Raw genomic sequence first — 17,842 nt, 5'->3', positions numbered from 1 at the left:
ACCCCAATTAGACGAGGCATTAACAATGAGCTAAGTGGCGCGACGCGTGGGGTGGGAAAATTGATCAGCATTCTCATTTTAAGTTAATCGATGAGTAAGCGCTCTAGTACCATTCCACAACTGAAAGCTCCTACTAACATTTATGTCTCAACTGACAACGTGCATCACACAATATTATTTAAGTAAAGCGAATACAAACTGCGGTCCGTGTATGGCGAAAGTCAATTTTAATTTAAAAATGAAAATCGATCAATCGCTTGAAACACCGATAACTAAAAGAGGTGTTTGTGTTGCCATTATGAAACATATTTTTTTAAGTTTATAAAAAGTAAATCATTTTATCGGCGACATGCAATTTCAAAAACAATGATCAAAATAAAACATTCATAATTGTAAAATGCACATGTGAAATGGAACGTTCAATTATATGTAACATTTCAATAGTACTACACTTGTTTGAAGCCAACATTTAATGGTTTTAATTACTTTGTGGTTTTCTGTATTTGTTTTTTAAAAGTTGTGGTAACGTTAATATCAATTGAGGGTTCAAATTGCAGTTCGTCAAAATTATTTATTTTATATTATTTATTAGGACTATATTCCATTTTAACAAAATCTTACTAATATTATAAATGAAAAAGTTTAGATGGATGTTTATTTGTTGGTTTCTCTCACAGATTTCGAATAAAGTCTGGAAGAACACATAGGCTACTTATTACGCTTTTTTTTTTAATTCCGTGCCGACGAATTCGCTCATAAAAAAAAGCTGGTAACTGATATAATTATGTAAAACTCAAATAATTTCGAATTACGTTTACTTGTTTTATATAATTAACTATTGCTTTTATGGAAATGCAATATAATTTTACTCATGTATTTTTAATAATAAATACCACACATAAATCTTACTTATAACTATAAATAAGACCACGTGAAGTACATTCAAGCATGCAATCAAAAAACAAAACAATTAGCTTTCTAATGAAACAAAGGATTAAAAAAGTTTAGTCTTCAGTAAAAATAGTACTTAAAAAATAGAGCAAGTTCATATAATGTCATTTTGTATTCTGCACAGGCGAATGCTGTTACACTGTAACCGGATTATTCTATTATTACCTACACCTACGTTGTACAAGTCACGAGACCTGACACTACCTTCAAGAACAATATAGTAAAATAAAAATAGAGAAAAAAGCTTTATCGGCTTCCCGGATATTCCATTTGGCGATTGCAATTGAAATAAAATTTACCGCAATTAACGATTACAAACTAAAAAGGGATTGGAGATTATATTGTGTCAATATCAGTACGCTCTTCTGTTCATCTTATCTTTTCCTCTAACTGTGGGTTTCCATTACCGAAATACCTGCAAAAATATATTTCCATCAATTTAATTCTTTAATAAAAATAGAGGTAATACCTTAATATCATCTTACTTATCACCTCTTAATATTATAATCTCACAGACCATGTAAAAGATAAGAAATACACAATAAGATAAGAAACGCAAATACGTTTCGTTGCAAATCAAGACAGCTTATAAGAAATCTCAATTTTCGGTATAAAGGTGTTGAAATTCAATTTTTATAAGGCGTTCGTATAAGGCTCCCCTTAGACGCAGTTTATTTCATCTCCTTCGCCTTCCTAAATGTCAACATTGAAATTGTCTTTATGTTATGATAAAAACCCATGATCATAAAACAGATGTATGGTTCTTGTTAGAAAACTGGTAGAGAAATCTTAAAGAATACCGCCAGGCAGCGGTACTATATAGTATCACTAAAGCCCAATTACAGGTTGACGTCTGACTGTCTTATTAAAGCAAAGGCAGTGACACCTTTCCTTTTTAGTATTAAATCCTGAAAGGAGAGACTGTACTGTTACTTTACCGAACAAAAGCTTTATAAATTGGCATTCTAAAGTACATGGAAGGCACTTTAAAAATATCTGATACGGATCCAACGCAAGAGTGGAAAAATTGCTGTATCTAATGGAAGGTAGATTATTGTTCAAATCTCGTTTGTTCGAGAATTAAATGAGAATTGAGTTCGTCTTACTTTTTTCTTCTTACGGACATCCAACGCAACTCAATGGCTATTAGTAATTGAGTACTGAGTTGGGCGTTCGAAAAATATGGATTCAAGAAATAACATTGGATATAATATAACGATAAACAAAGCCTTTAATTTAATAAAAGTACTTTAATTTAAACTTTTACGGTGTTATTCTTTAGTTATTCAGATGTAATGAGGTTGGTAGAGTTAGTAACAAACTTTTTGAAATCAATATTACTTTACAAACTCGTTACCATTTTGACAAAGCTAACTTTGAATTTCCACAGCCGAGACATTTTATATAATAAATAAATTTGTCATCCTTCTCATTCTTTAAAAAATAGAGATAATATATTTTTATAGAGCGGTTTCTTAAGTAAAAACACGTTAAGGAGGAAACGAATACCCGATCATAATAGCAAAATTGTACTGTTAACAAAATGTATTCGTTATTATCCGTTAAATTTTCAATCAATGTTTTTAAAGAATTTGATTATGAAATTTTAATAACTTCGAGAGCGCGAATACCATTTCGTGTACATGCGTCCAACATATTCATGATGTTTGCAGGCGTGCAATAAGCGCATTGTTGTTTTCCATTTGTAAAATTATTTCATTTATTTTTGCCCAGCAACTCAGTAATACAAATTATGCACTATTAATAGTATACTTGCTTGAAAGTTATTTACAAACAAATGTCATTATTAAGGAAGGAAGTTGGTAGTAAGTATAACAGTAGATTTAGTTCGTAGGGCATCTCTACTAGAGCGTAGTAGGCTCAGTGCTTAGTTGTTTGGAATTCCATCTAGAAGTTTGTAGGCAATCACGAAGGTATGGCAGCAACTCAATTGGAATCATACGCAGTACAATCGCAATGTTTAGATTGTATAGGCTATTGATTGCAGTAATTCTATTGCGAATTGTAGCATCGTTATGAAATTATATTTTTGACATGTTTTTCACAAGTCGCAACAATTATTTTGGAGTTTATCTTTAGAAATGCATATCTGCCAAGTCTTTTACGACTACTATTACAGATTACTTTTATATTTTATTGAATTTACACTATGTAAGTATGTATTGTATGTCGCAATTAAGTTCCTAAGGCTTTGTTTACTATAACTTCGACGGAGATAAAATTTAGCCCACAATAGTAAATATAAGTCTCGCACAATATTTAATGGACTATTTGATCCCGAAAATTATTGGTATTTTAATTTGGAAAACATTATGCTATGAAATCTTTCACAATGTATATCTTAACTTTTAAAAAGAATTCTATAATGTTTAACATTGCCTTAAATTATTATGACAACATTATAATTTGACCTTATGAATAATAAAATGTCTGACAACAATGAATAATAAATTTACTAAAAAAATGTAACTTGTACTAAACTTTTCTATTGTGGGAACTCGTTTCAAGAATCTCGTATCAAACTTAGCCTGTGATACAGTTGAGAAAGTTGTTCAATGCCAGGCTATCGTAGAATAATAATTTATGTTGTTACTTAGCTACATATAATAATTATACTACCATCGTTGCTTTAAAGTTAAATCGTAGTTTCTAAAACTCTACCGTTTAAAATGCGATAATTTACTTTTATTCTGATATTCTTAGATTACTCAAAACGTAAACGAAAACTTACTGTTGGTTTCCGACACCAAAATCTCAGTATAAATCATATCGTCATCACTGAAATTATATTTGAAACAACAGAAAAAACAATGTGTTTTTACCGAAGATTTGTTCGCAGAAATCCACGGTTAGTCAATCATTTGATTGTTTTATAATTTTATTGTAAGTATGATTTTTGTGCTTTCATTACAATACATTCCAACATTAACATCAGCAAGATATTAATTATTAATTTCATCTTAAATTGGTAAAGGTGGTTTTTTCGATTTGAGACTCGGAATAGGTTAGCGGCGACGGATCAATAATTTAAAAACAAGAACGTTAACGACGCGACGTTCCGATTTTAAACGAAATTGTGTTTTTATTCCCATAAGAAATGTGGAATCAAATCAAGATGCTATTACTCATTTTATTTAGCTATTTTCGTTATGATAGGATTATTATTCGGGCGACATCAAATAAAAACAGTATGTTATAAAGTCACAAGGGAAATATACACATTTTCTACAATCGTTCCTTGTGAACATCGCTGCGAAATGTTGATGACATTGATGTACCTCAACATTATATCTTGGCAAAGAAAAAATACCATAAAATTTGAAAAGAGTACAAAGATAAAAGAATGCCGAAAGTAAGTTAATTCAATGAAGTAAGACGATAGAGAGAGTATATATAGGAGTAGTACGCACTGTGTCACCCTTACGTAAGGAAAACGTTTGGAGTATAATGATTAATTGATTATTATCTGATTGTGAGAAAAAATTATTTATTTAGCTTTCAGTTAAAATATTTCTTTTTCTGTGTATATAAGAAAATAGCCTCACACAAATTTGACCTTAACATGGACTATCACTTACTTGCGTTTGCACATTTTAAGTAGTTAAACGACTTCTAAGTGTAGTTAGTCTAGACGTCGAGTCATTCTACAAGTCGTTTGGACGTGATTTTAATGTTGTGTAATTGCAGCAATAACGCTGTCACCAGTTGGTTATTCATGAAGCAGTAAACCGCTGGCGAGGCTGCGACGTGATCCGAATGCCGAATTCTTATGCCCGTCAAATGTGTCGAAATGATCAGCATTGCTACACAGCGATTAATAATTACCTCAACACTTTCTTCATTCATTTCATTCATTCATTTAGCTTATTTGTATTTACTACAAGAGAAATTGTGTTACACGTCATCGTTCTGATTTATGTCAGCAGTTGTAGTGTAGATGTTATCTCTTTAATCAAAAAATCTATAAAAAATTGTGTAACAGTAATAAAAATATCTCGAAAATTTACCTATATATTTGAACGCACTAAATCCATAATTCAAGATAGATATTTACTAAACAGTTTCATATATTATTTTTATTACATTACAATTTAAAAAAGCCCATTAAATAATGTACGGACTAAGCTATTTTATAATAAAAAAGTTTCCACAAAATTGTAACGAGTTTGACTTTCGTATCGCTTTTAAATGGGAAAAAGGTGCGTTTCCACCGACTGTAACAAAGTTTTAATTAAATACGTCAATACTGAATTCTAGGAAATAGAATGATGCTTGTTAACCGAGCTGTTTAAAAAATACCTTTTTCCACTATGTGCTATTACTTTTTCATTTAAACATTGGCATAATGTGAACTTTCGTCAATATTTATATACCTATAATAGTTGTACTTACAAAATCTCATCAGATGTGAATGATATAATATTGAGAGATGAAAACCTAATGACCGTGTATTTTTAATTGCAATTGAAGCGTTGCTGCGAGATATCATCAGACGTTTCTCTCAATTAATTGAGCTTTTCATTGAATGTGATATAATTTTCGATAGCAATTTTATTTTCTATTTGGAGACATTTTGTCTGATAAATTGCGGTTACTCGATTTATATCGGTAAATGTTTGATTTGCGTACTGTTAATTTCAAAACTGTTGATGGTTTTAGAGGTTTACTTAAAATCTATATATATAAAAGAAAGTTGTGTTGGTTACGCCATTTATAACTCAAGAATGGCTGAATCGATTTGACTGAAATTGGTGGGCGGGTAGCTTAGAACCAGGAAAGGGACATAGGATATTTACATTTACCCCGTTTTCTATTTTTTATTCCGCGCGGACGGAGTCGCGGGTAAAAGCTAGTTAAATATAATAACTATTTAAAATTCTTACTAATATTCAAATCGATGGAAATAAATTAAGAAATTATCCAAATATGTGTTCTATCATAGCAATATAGTTTTATAATATAATGGATGAATTAGTTTCCAATTTAATAAATAGGTAGCACAAATATAGGGAACTTTTGTTAATTAATTAATTCAGATCTTTTGTTAATTACATACAGAAATATATTTGTATAAGACCATAAACGGTCGATATCATAATATCTAACGTTACTAATTATGATAGTAAACAGTGTTTACGTAATAAGTATTCCGCCTCTAATTAGTGCGCGATATATTCTCCTAATTGCAAAAATGAAAAAAAAAAAATGGAAATAACATGTTAATTATTTTTTAATTATGCTATATATTATACTAGCTGTCGCCCGCGACTCCGTTCGCGCGCATTTAAAAAAAAATAAAAAAAAATGAAAAATAGATGTTGGCCGATTCTCAGACCTACTGAATATGCTCACAAAATTTCATGAGAATCGGTCAAGCCGTTTCGGAGGAGTATGGCAACGAAAACTGTGACACGAGAATTTTATATATTAGATTACGTTTCTAACGATTTTCCGTCGATTGTAATCAAGGCTTCATGTATATAGTTATAAGTCATTATCAACCAATAAGCTCTTCTTTAGAATTTGTGGACGAAATTTCTATATTCCTGTTATCACATAAATTAAAATGCTTAAATTTTGAGGTACTTATCTTGAATCTCATATACATTTTGTTCCTATCACCGAAGTTTAACATTGCTGGTAAAAGGAGCTCTATTTCATATTCGTCTTGTTTTCTTTTTTTCATACAGTATAAACGTATTTAAGTCAATAGAGACATTTGAGACTAAATAAATTTATGAAGGCTCACATACGCTTGATAAATCTACTATTCACGTATAATTTTAAGCTTTAAATGTTAAATTTAGTTTACTTAATGATAGCAGTAAAATAAAAGTAAAATCTAAGTTTTATATTTAATTATACTGCAGTAATAAAACAACACAGACTATCCGGTGTACTTCGTCCTATTTTCGCTCGACGCAATGTGATGTAAGTTGACAAGAGCAGTCCGGAGAGACTAATTTTTCCCGACATGTGCTTATTCAAGTCATCCCGAGCTACGCTTTTACACTGCTTATTGCACTGAATTACTTAAGGAGCTAGTCGTTGCAACAGAATTCACCACAGCGGTTTAAGAGAACGTGAAACTATTTTATATTATTTGTTTCCATTTTAAAACGGAATCTTTTTCTATATTAATATTCAGTAATCTTGAAATGTTATTATCATAGAATGCTTGGTTAACTTTAATATGAAAGAAAAGTACTAAACCAAAACTGCTAGTAAGTTAAATTGGATCGATGGAGCGCCACATTAATCCAAACTGTGTCTGAACTAGTAATTTTTTTTAGAAAGTATTATTTGCAATTTTTTAATAATATTAAAAATGTTATAGTTTGTAAGAATGGGAAAACTGATTTAAGTTTTTTATGCTACATAAACTATTACGATAGATTTTATGGTTTTTTAAAGTTGGTTATACAGTTGTGATACCTAATAGGGATAATTTGAAATATCAGAGTCCAAGTCGGCCTTGCGAGCTTATCGGTAAAGAGTCTTCATCAGCTTGACACGGGTTATCGTCTATATCATTTATTATAGAGTTTGTTAATAAATCTGTAACCTTATCTAATATCTGTATTATATTTGAACATATTAATCGTGTTAATGTATTTCATGTTCTATATTATCACGAATAATTCGGCTGGAAGTTTAAACAATGAAAAATAACTTGAATAAGAATAAAAAAATCTTAAAACATGAACTAATCATTTACTATTAAGTTTAGTAGCACGGATAGAAAACAAGCTATGATTCGTCTGTGTAGAAACATAAATTTCAAATAATTTCAAAATACATTGATGCCTTTATATTGCAAGGAAACATTTATGCTTTAATATTTTATAAAGCTTTGAACTTCGTTGAAACGTCTTGATAAAATTGAATCGAATGTTATGAATTATAACACATCTATTAAGTTACCTTAGCGCGAGTTTCCGCTATTGAAATATCATTGCTGTCTCTGTTTTTTTGAAGGGAATGAAAGGGATAACAATTTGTTTTAGTATGCGTGTTTGGTAATGGGATCCCTCGTTAAGAGTCCTATGAAAATTGTATTGAAAATATATTACAGCATATAAAAAATTGGATATACCAACTTTTCAACGGAATTAACAAAATAAAATTTTAACATTAATTATTACATTTACGTATGGACTTATATAATGTAGACAAAATTTTAAGTGAAAAAAAATACAGTACATAAGTAAAAATAAGTAACTTGATGGTGGAGTCTCTAAATTGTCGTTGTTTCTCGAAATATTTGAAAGTGAGCCAAGAAGTTTGTATTTACAGTGTCATATGTTAAACAGAATGAGTTAACGGTTTGTTAGCATACTGTGAAACATTTATAATTATTATAAAATACCTTGAAATATTAAAAACTTTTACGACAAGTAAAACCTTAATAAAGTTGTTTTCTGTTTTTGAAAATCTTTTTATTAATTTTGAAATTGACTATAGCAGTATGGACTTCTTATATACGAGTAGATTTCTCATACCATAACTATATTGAGGGAAACGCTTAGTGATTAACCACAACGTGGCAGTAAATAATTTATATTCGACGACTTATTATAATTATAGACATGAAAATTACGGGCCGTTTATGCCATAGAAATTTAGTGTTAATAGAATACTGCAGACCTGATTTTCCTAAACTATGTCATTAAATTAATGCCACCGCTGGTGACACATAATAATCAATGTGTTGTATACCTAATATATTAAACTTTACTAGCAACGGCCAATATGAAATGACTTTAATTAAAATATAAATCTTTACATGTTTAGGATTTTACAAAGTTGTTTTTTTGATCTATTTCTATTAAAAAACAGATAAGAATTCAAAGTATTTCAGCAATGCCTATCATCGGATTTTTTGGTATTAATTACTTCATTGAAAATCCACCCTCTATTTAATACTGATTAGTTTTCCACTCGAAAAACTACTTTTCATCCACTTAGAAAATAAAATGGATCTAAGTAAATATAACAAAGGAGATATAAATTTACTATAAACAATTAAAATATGAATAGGTTTAGTTGTTTATGACTTTAATAAAAAGAACACTTTTCTAAAATAACGAGAATAAATATGAGCGTGCCGTAGAATATTTTCCACATCTCTGTTAGTACTGAGGCATTAAGACCAGTGATTATTATTTATATCCAGCACTTCAATTCACTTAAGAGGGAGAAACATTAACAATGAAGACGCCTATTCCTATCAAAAGCTTTTAGAGAAATTAAATATACGATGACGACTAAGATTTGCTTTGTGCCATCCTTTCAAAACATAGCACGCGCGTCAGTCGGTTAATATTCGAATTGAATTTGTTTTTACGATGTTTGTTATTATGGATTTCTACTGCTGAAACACCGGTTTAGAAACATTTTGTAATCGTCGTTTCCTGTGAAAAGTCATAGGTGTAGTATTTTGTAACTTGTTCTTAGGAGTGTAAGACCGTGGCTGAAACTTACCAATCGGTTTTTTTATCTTAGGCTTTTTTGAACATCAAAAAACTTACAATATTACTGTATGTAAAATTGTAGTCAAAATAAACATATTCAATACGTATTCGAAACAAAGATATTATTTTCATAGTGTGTGAAATGAAATGTACATTTCATGAGATAACTTAGGTACCATATGAGAATGTTTATTTTGCATCCACTACTATAAAATAAAATACATTGTTTGAGAATATATTTTACACATGGATGAGCTTACCGCTATGGATAAATGTTACCTTCAAATCATATTAAAGTAAAAAGACAATCTACCCATTTTGATCTACTTTCATATGACACTACTTTGTTTAGTTAAAAAATCAGAATTGGATTATTAAGACATTAAAGGTTTCTGACGTTGAGTGAATTTTTGATATCGGACGCGGATTTTTTGAGTTTATCTAGAACAAAGTAATCATGAACCTTTTCTCATTGTAATACTAGTATAAATAATTATTCTCTTTCTTAACGGCACATAATTTTTATATATTATATATACGAGTACATAAGATGGTTTAGAATAAGCTTAAATGATATTCTTGTTTTAATTTAAAAAATGCACATCGAAGCAAAGTCAACACGTAATGTCGTCAGCACCTGCGTCCACACATTTTATTTAACAACCGGGAAATAAAAATGTAATCAATAAAACGCAATAAAAATAGATTTACGGCTCAAAGCGAAAACGGTGGGTTTTCTAAAGTCTAATTTAGTTCATTTCAATTTCTGATCTATGTGTAGAAAGATAATTTTAATATGATGCACTATGTAACTTTTTAAAAGTACAGAAATCTTCAAAATTGGGATCATTGATTTTATTATTATTTAAAAATAACGATATCAACGAAAACGTCGAGTTAAAATAATTTATTGATTTATACTACAAATAGCTTGATTATTGCCGATAGCATGTAACAACTGCAATATATCTTAAAGTAATTACCCAAACTCTTCCGCTAAGTTACAATTTATGAACAGCTAAACTTGAATTTCTGCCAAAAAACCAATAGAACGGAGGATATCCGTTCTTTTTGGTCTTTTTCTTCACTCGGCTCGATAAACGTGTGACAAGACTGACCCGGTAAATGTGATTGTTATCTTTTGTGGCTTAGAATACAATAAATATTTATTTCAGAGAAATCAATACAAAAGTTCCTGCGCGTTCTTACTATCCATGAGGTAGACAAAATTAAAGTCTTCTTTCATTCGAGGCTTACCTGAATATGACATTTCAACGATATGTTAAATACTAAAAAAATAATTTGCTACTGAATTCAATATATTGAAGAGGTTTCATGGGAGCCGTATACAATTCAATTTATGCACGAATAGGAACACAGAAAAGCTTTTCATCTCAGTGGACACGGATGAGGTCCCATCTTGTAACTGCACTCAACGGCGATTGGAACTCTCTATAGGGCAGGCAGTGACATTTCGAACTTTACTGTACTGTAGTGTAAAATTTCTAAATTTAATAACTGTTCTGTTGTTTCTTGATAATCATAAAATCTATATATATATATATATATATATATATATATATATATATATATATATATATATATATATATATATATATATATATATATATATATATATATATATATATATATATATATATAAAAGAAAGTCGTGTTAGTTACATTATTTATAACTCAAGAACGGCTGAATCTATTTGACTGAAAATTGGTGGGCAGATAATTTTTACCCCGTTAACTATTTTTTTAGTCCGCGCGAACGGAGTCGCGGGTAAAAGCTAGTTATGAATAAAGCTATGTTGTGACACTTATTTTTCATTCCAATCGGTTTTATCCGTGTACTCTAAACGAAGTATTCATTTTAAAACGTTTATGTATACAAATAACTACAAAATATGCAATTTACAAACTAAAATAATTTAACTAATTGATTTGTACTAAAGTAAATACCATCTTTGATAGCAACTCGTAAAAAAGCAAAGTGGCAGTCATTTATCTGTAACACGCTCCTAAGACATTATGCAGTGCCATTATCTGAAATCTCTCATGCCAAATATAACATGCAAATATCCGGCTTAGTATGCGAAGGCACGTTCTGCCTTCTCTCCGTTGTCCCGTCAATCTGGCGTCACTACGCTTGTCTTACCTTTGGACTTTATCGTAAAACTATTTCGGTCTATAGCGAATATACATTCGACCGCGTAAATCACTTAATCTATTTTTCCTCTCCGTTCTGAAACATCTTAAAATAGCCATTCACGAATCGCTTTATATGACGTAATGCGGACGCCGGCAATCACATCTATAACTAACATATATGTGAGGAAGGAACCGGTCATGCAGACACTATCCGTAAGTCAATTCTATTTAGCCTTCGGCTGAACTTGGGACACACTGTCACCAGCGTCCGTTGCGGAACAATTTCTGCAACATCGTATCGGTATTTAGAAGATGTCTTGCACGTTATTACGTCATTGGCTTATTCAGAATATTAAATTCAGTTAAGTAAGTGCAGTGTCATGCTTTAACTAACTATCTCAGTTTATTGTTTTAGTAAAATGTTTTTTGTACCAAGAAATTCTTGGAAATTTATAAGCAAGAACGCGATAGCTTTTACTCGATTAAGCAATTGAGTTACAAAGATTTAGATCAGTGAACCTCAAAACCACTTTTCGCTGAAAAGTGTTTAAATGCTTTTATGAAAATTTTATTCTTGTAACGATGGGTTACAGTACAGTACATCTATCTATATTTTTATATATAAAAGAAAGTCGTGTTAGTTACACTATTTATAACTCAAGAACGGCTGAATCGATTTGACTGAAAATTGGTGGGCAGGTAGCTTAGAGCCAGGAAACGGACGTAGGATAATTTTTACCCCGTTTTCTTTTTTTTTTTTTTTATTCCGCGCGGACGGAGTCGCGGGTAAAAGCTAGTGTTTTATAAAAATACGAAAAAGATCAAATACCTAATGTAATTCTATTAAAATAGGATCTCTGGCTCTTACTGTACGTAGTAGATGTTTTGAACCTTTTTTTAACTTTTATAAATGTGGGATGTTCAAATTATTTATGCTGTAATTTAAGGGCCGTCGTGCACGGATATCTTCAAACGGTCAATGTTTGGCACTCAGTAGTGGGCAGCAGTAACGTACCAGCCGTCTGTCTGTTACTTTATAGTATTTGAGTTCATAATTTGGAGAAAATGTTTAACATATTTAAGTAAACATATTTTTTATACTTGTTACAGTTTTACAATTTGACGATACAAAGATCGATGATTCAATACGACGTCAATTTAATCAGATTTTATTTGAATACATCGGATTTTTGGTAAATTAAAAGCGTGATGCCGCATTTTTGTGAAAACCCGTCGAGCCTTAATTTAATCAGATTTCCTTTCACTACCCTTAAAGGTAACTTCATTAAATATTCTACGGTTTTATAGACTCTGTTTGATTTTTGTTACGTACGTAATTTGACGTCTTTTCATTTTATTTTTCTTTTCAACTAAAAAATTTTTAGATGGGTATTCGATGAGTTTAATGATATATTTATATATAATATCTATTTTGTTATTTTTACCATATGTTTTGAAATTTGGTAATTCGTTGTTTCTTACAATGAGTTATTTTGATATTGGGATTTATTTTCGTGAACTGAAAAAGCCGAATAAACACGAAAACCATTATGGTGTTCTACCAACGTAATTTTTAATCGTACATAAAATCATTGTGAAGGTTTTTCTTGACAGCCTAAAACCACGTAAACTTTTTAATAAAAAGCACGTTATGGATTTTTGTAATTTCATTACTTAGTACACAGAAGTCACGCTAGATTCCAATCGGAACAATTTCACTATACATACAAGAACTACGTCTTAAAATAACCATCTTAAATTGAAAACTAGGGTTGATACAATTACCTAAATATTATTTCTCTACTATACGCCATATTAATCTAAGGTCACCAAGTAAAATATTTCAGTGATCGTATTTTTAGTTAATGAAGTTATCTATTTTAGGGATCAAACTTTGTGCAATCGTGAAATCTGACGGAGTTTCACCGTAAAAGAAACAGCCATTTGAATGTTTTGTATACATTGAGACGAAAATTACCCATAAGACGCTGCTTTTAAAAGTGTCTTTACGAAAAAAAGGTCGGTAAATGGTACACGGTTAATTGCTTGTTATTATTATCCCGTCTTTTGACGACTTACTGCTACCTAATTGGTTATTTGTAAAAAGAGGTTGTGTCTCGGAGTTTGTCTTGTTTCAAGGACAAGATTATTTTTCTGCAAGGAACGTCGCGGATTTCTCATAAAACAGTGTAATATTTCACCTAACGTGAGCTCCCTTAAATCAACAAAGCTTCATATTAATTAAATTTTAATTATTCATAGCTTCTCGCTTCGTACTGTTTGCTTTCGATATAGTTAAAGTCTACTGCACACTATCAGATCCACTTTACGTCCGACTCTCCGCATGTGTGCACATCGCACGTTCAAGTGAACTTAAAGTGTACATTGTCAATTACGACACGTGTTCTGGTCTAGGACATGATGACGTCGACTTAGAGTGTTTGCTACAGTGAGGCACAATTAGATTGCATACGATCTTCTAGATGTATGAACACATGTCGTGTAACACAACTCAATGCCTAAAACTACAGATATTTACTACGACAATAGATTTGTGTACATGAATATTTCAAAATTGTATCCTTCTAAGATTAAAATGTTTTTTTTAATGTGCTGTAAAAAATCTAATTTCATTATTTAAAACCACTTGGAAATAAACATCGGTGAATGTAGGAAATCAGTACCAAAATCACAGTAGGCTTATAAAAATGTAATTAACTTTTAATCATTGTCAGAGCGTCAAGTACGAGTATTTGCGACAAGTGCCTTCGTAACGTAATCGACCAAGTATGTCAAAAATTGATGAGATATGTTCGTGCACTTTACGCCCGGTTGGAGCGCTGTACAAATTTTGTCGATGACAAAACGTTAATGTACAATAAGTAACATTTTTGAAGGCCCATAAGGTAGCTCTTCAATCTTCAAAATTAGTTGAACCTAAGTCAGGATACCGAAAGTTAAAATGGAACATACAAATGTATATTCCAACGTAACCCGCGTAATCAGTACCCCCTTTTCTGATAGAAAAAATACGTAGATTTGTTTGTACGAGTATATATCCATTTCGTTAACAATTAAACACAAGATGAATTAAATCTGACGGATTAAATTTAATTATTTATATGAGCGTGAATTAATGACAGCACTAATAAAATTCCTTTAACGAATGCTGTCTAAATTAAATACCAGGTATTAAATTACGAAAACGTTTCTTCGCTAAAACTGAAAATAGAATTTAATAAGTTGTCATTTATAAAATTATTTTTGATATATTTGCGGAGACTTGCCTAGCAATAAGGAGGTATTTTGTCTTAGTAATTTTGACATTTAAAAATTTTAGATTCAAAAGTTTTGTTTTTCCGCTTCGATCGTTATCGTGTTTTTAAAAATCAAAGTATTTAAGCTTGTAAATCACATCAAGTTATTAAGTTACACTCGGTTATATAATATCTGTCACAAAGTATTCTAAAAATATTAACATCTCACGATGTTTCATGCTAACTTATTTAACTTTGTATGCAGTTGTTTCAGTATATATACTTATATACATATTCTGTTAATAGTACTAATTTTCAACTCAATCGGATAACTGTATGTGTACAAATAAGAAATAATAATTAAAGTAAATATTCAATGCGCCTAGTGGACTTGTGGAAAGTTGTTAAAGTATGAAACAAGTAGCATGCGTAATTCACCCTTAAACCGGACTCTCGTTGAGATATTTCGCAGTGCGGAAGAAAGCGATATTTATAATACTGGCTTTACATTTGTGACGGCGGAATTGTCGATTATGTGCGATTATGCTTATAATACGTTACGGAAAAATGCTTGTAATGTCCGCTCTATTACTAATATTATATTGAATCGCTTCGACTATAAGTCTATAAGTCACTTAAAGTGCTGCAGTCATAATATGTTCCAAAGTTGCACTCGCACAATTTTATATTTTATTTATCGCAAATTGATTTTCCCGCCTTACGGCAAAATAAGGAAGATAGAAAATTCTGTCTTAATTATGTATCTTCTAAAACTGGCTCATCTGCAGTTCTCAGTAAAGACAAATAGTGAGCTGGTTTTAGTACGAGGTAAATCGAAATTCTCTGTACACTTCCGAATAGACCTTAATACTTGAAGAGCACGGAGGTGATAGGCTGCGGTTTTCTAAATTTACCGTCGTTTCGTCAATACTGCCTAGTTTATATTTTGAACCTTATTTAGAAGTTTCAATTTTAGACGGCATCGTTCCACTTTTGTGTTTTATTTACAATTAGCGATTATTGTAAATTTGGACAATGTTGAAAAAGGCACTAACGATTTGAAAACAAAGGTGTTTCTATGGAGGTATATAAGTATGTGCCATATATTGTTTTAATTGTTCAGTGTCGAGACGTCAACTCTATAGTTGGCGACATACTAAACCTAATACTGCCGTGTTAATATATTCACGTAACCTTATTTACTCCTATTGAATGTCCTTTATATTTGCAAATATTATGCAGATATTCAAGTTAAAGCGCTTCTTGGAATATCAAATTTTCGCTTTAGTAATCAGGTAAGTAACACCTTAACACACTTGAGGCGGCAATTTTCCTTCAATAAAGTGCATTATAAATAAATTGAAACTGTTAAAATCTACCTTATAAGTTTTTTGCTTGTCGTAGACATTTATAGAAAATTTTACAAATAATCGTCTCCGACGTCAATTGTCTCCGACGATCCGAAGATGTTTAGCAATGCAGATTTTCTAAGAGTAAGACTGCGAGGCTATTTACAGCAATGAGTGAAAATACTTGTCTGAGGCTAAGACGTCTGGTATTTCGAATCTCAACGTAGCTTGACAACATTAAGAGATTCTAGTTAACAATAAGTCGAATAAAATAAACATTTTAATGTGATACTTACTGTAACTGTTTGTTTGTTAAGTATACGAAATAAAAACCTATGTTAACTATATAACCTTAAATACTTTTCCTTTTGTCACAAAGAATGTTTACTTTTATAAGTATGTACGAAAAAATCTTTAGCTATCCGAAGATAATTTTGTTGACAGTTCGTTACAGCACTTGGGTTGATAATTCCCTGCAGGTTTTTAGTAACTTTTTCTTATCAAATTCGTAAATATGAATATCTTTGACACAAAATATATCTAAAATTATTATTTACTTTTATTAAAATATATAACACGTTCTGCTTCACATTTGTTTCATAATCTTCAATGACTTAAAATTCTAACTTTGTAATGTGCAAGGCTATGCGAATTTTGTGCAGTGTTAATTAATAGCAACAATTTGTAAATAAATTTTATCTCTAATAATGCATTGGTTATCTTGTTTAGAGTAGTAGTGTTATACAGAGCGAATTTTTAAGGTATTTAAGATTTAACTGTTCCGTGACATTACTTTTTTAACAAACACACTTTCTTTCATTGTTACAGAAGACAAAATGGGCTGCTTCGTTAGTAAAGATAAACTCACCAAAGAGGATATGGATTTCCTCAAGACGCATACGTCTTATGACGAGACAACCATCAAAGAATGGTACAAGGGTTTTAAGGTAAAAATAATAGTGTCTGAATGTATATATATATATATATATATATATATATATATATATATATATATATATATATATATATATATATATATATATATATATATATATTATTTTTATCACAAGATATAATTGAATAAATTTCTAGAAATATATTTTCCTTTCCTTTCCCAATTATTTTGCGCCAACACAATCTATTTTAGGCTCGTTTCCGGTAATTGGTGTTTTCTTAGTTTCTAAATCCGACTACAACGCTAAAGTCGCCTTTATACCTATGTATTACTGAGCACCATTTATAGTTAAGTAAACTAATTGAATGATATATTTGAATTACAGCAAGATTGCCCTAACGGGCGTTTGACGCCGGCAAAGTTCGTGGACATGTACAAGATGTTCTTCCCATCCGGCAACGCCGTCGAGTTTTGCGACCATGTCTTCCGCACCTTCGACATGGATAGGAATGGATACATTGACTTCAAGGTATACATTAGTTATAGGAACGTTATTAATCCATTGGAGCGATCCATTACTGTATGGCGATTTATTTGATAAGCTGAGCGTAGTTATTTATTCTAGTATTCTGTATTGATGTTTATTGCGCAGCGCCATCTGTTGTTAGATTGCTATTTTTTACATTGCGAGATGTTTTTTGTCTGTCAGATAGATTGTTGGGTAATCGCCGTGTATCG

General features: G+C 30.8%; 1 protein-coding gene across 2 annotated transcripts in view; it reads left to right on the top strand.

The window, feature by feature from the left end:
• The window catches only part of LOC106717083 (neuronal calcium sensor 2), a 57,894-nt gene that overhangs the window by 37,634 nt on the left and 2,418 nt on the right, over positions 1-17,842 (top strand). For both annotated transcript variants that reach the window (XM_014510791.2, XM_014510790.2), the window contains exons 2-3: positions 17,038-17,156; positions 17,490-17,633. In XM_014510791.2, coding sequence (XP_014366277.1) covers positions 17,046-17,156; positions 17,490-17,633 — 255 coding nt within the window. In that variant the 5' untranslated portion in view covers positions 17,038-17,045. The remainder of the gene's footprint in view (positions 1-17,037; positions 17,157-17,489; positions 17,634-17,842) is intronic.

This window comes from Papilio machaon, chromosome Z (assembly GCF_912999745.1).
Source record: "Papilio machaon chromosome Z, ilPapMach1.1, whole genome shotgun sequence".
Classification (NCBI taxonomy): Eukaryota; Metazoa; Arthropoda; class Insecta; order Lepidoptera; family Papilionidae; genus Papilio; species Papilio machaon.
The sequence above is the reverse complement of the archived record's forward strand: the minus strand, read 5'-3'. Positions and strand labels throughout refer to the sequence as shown.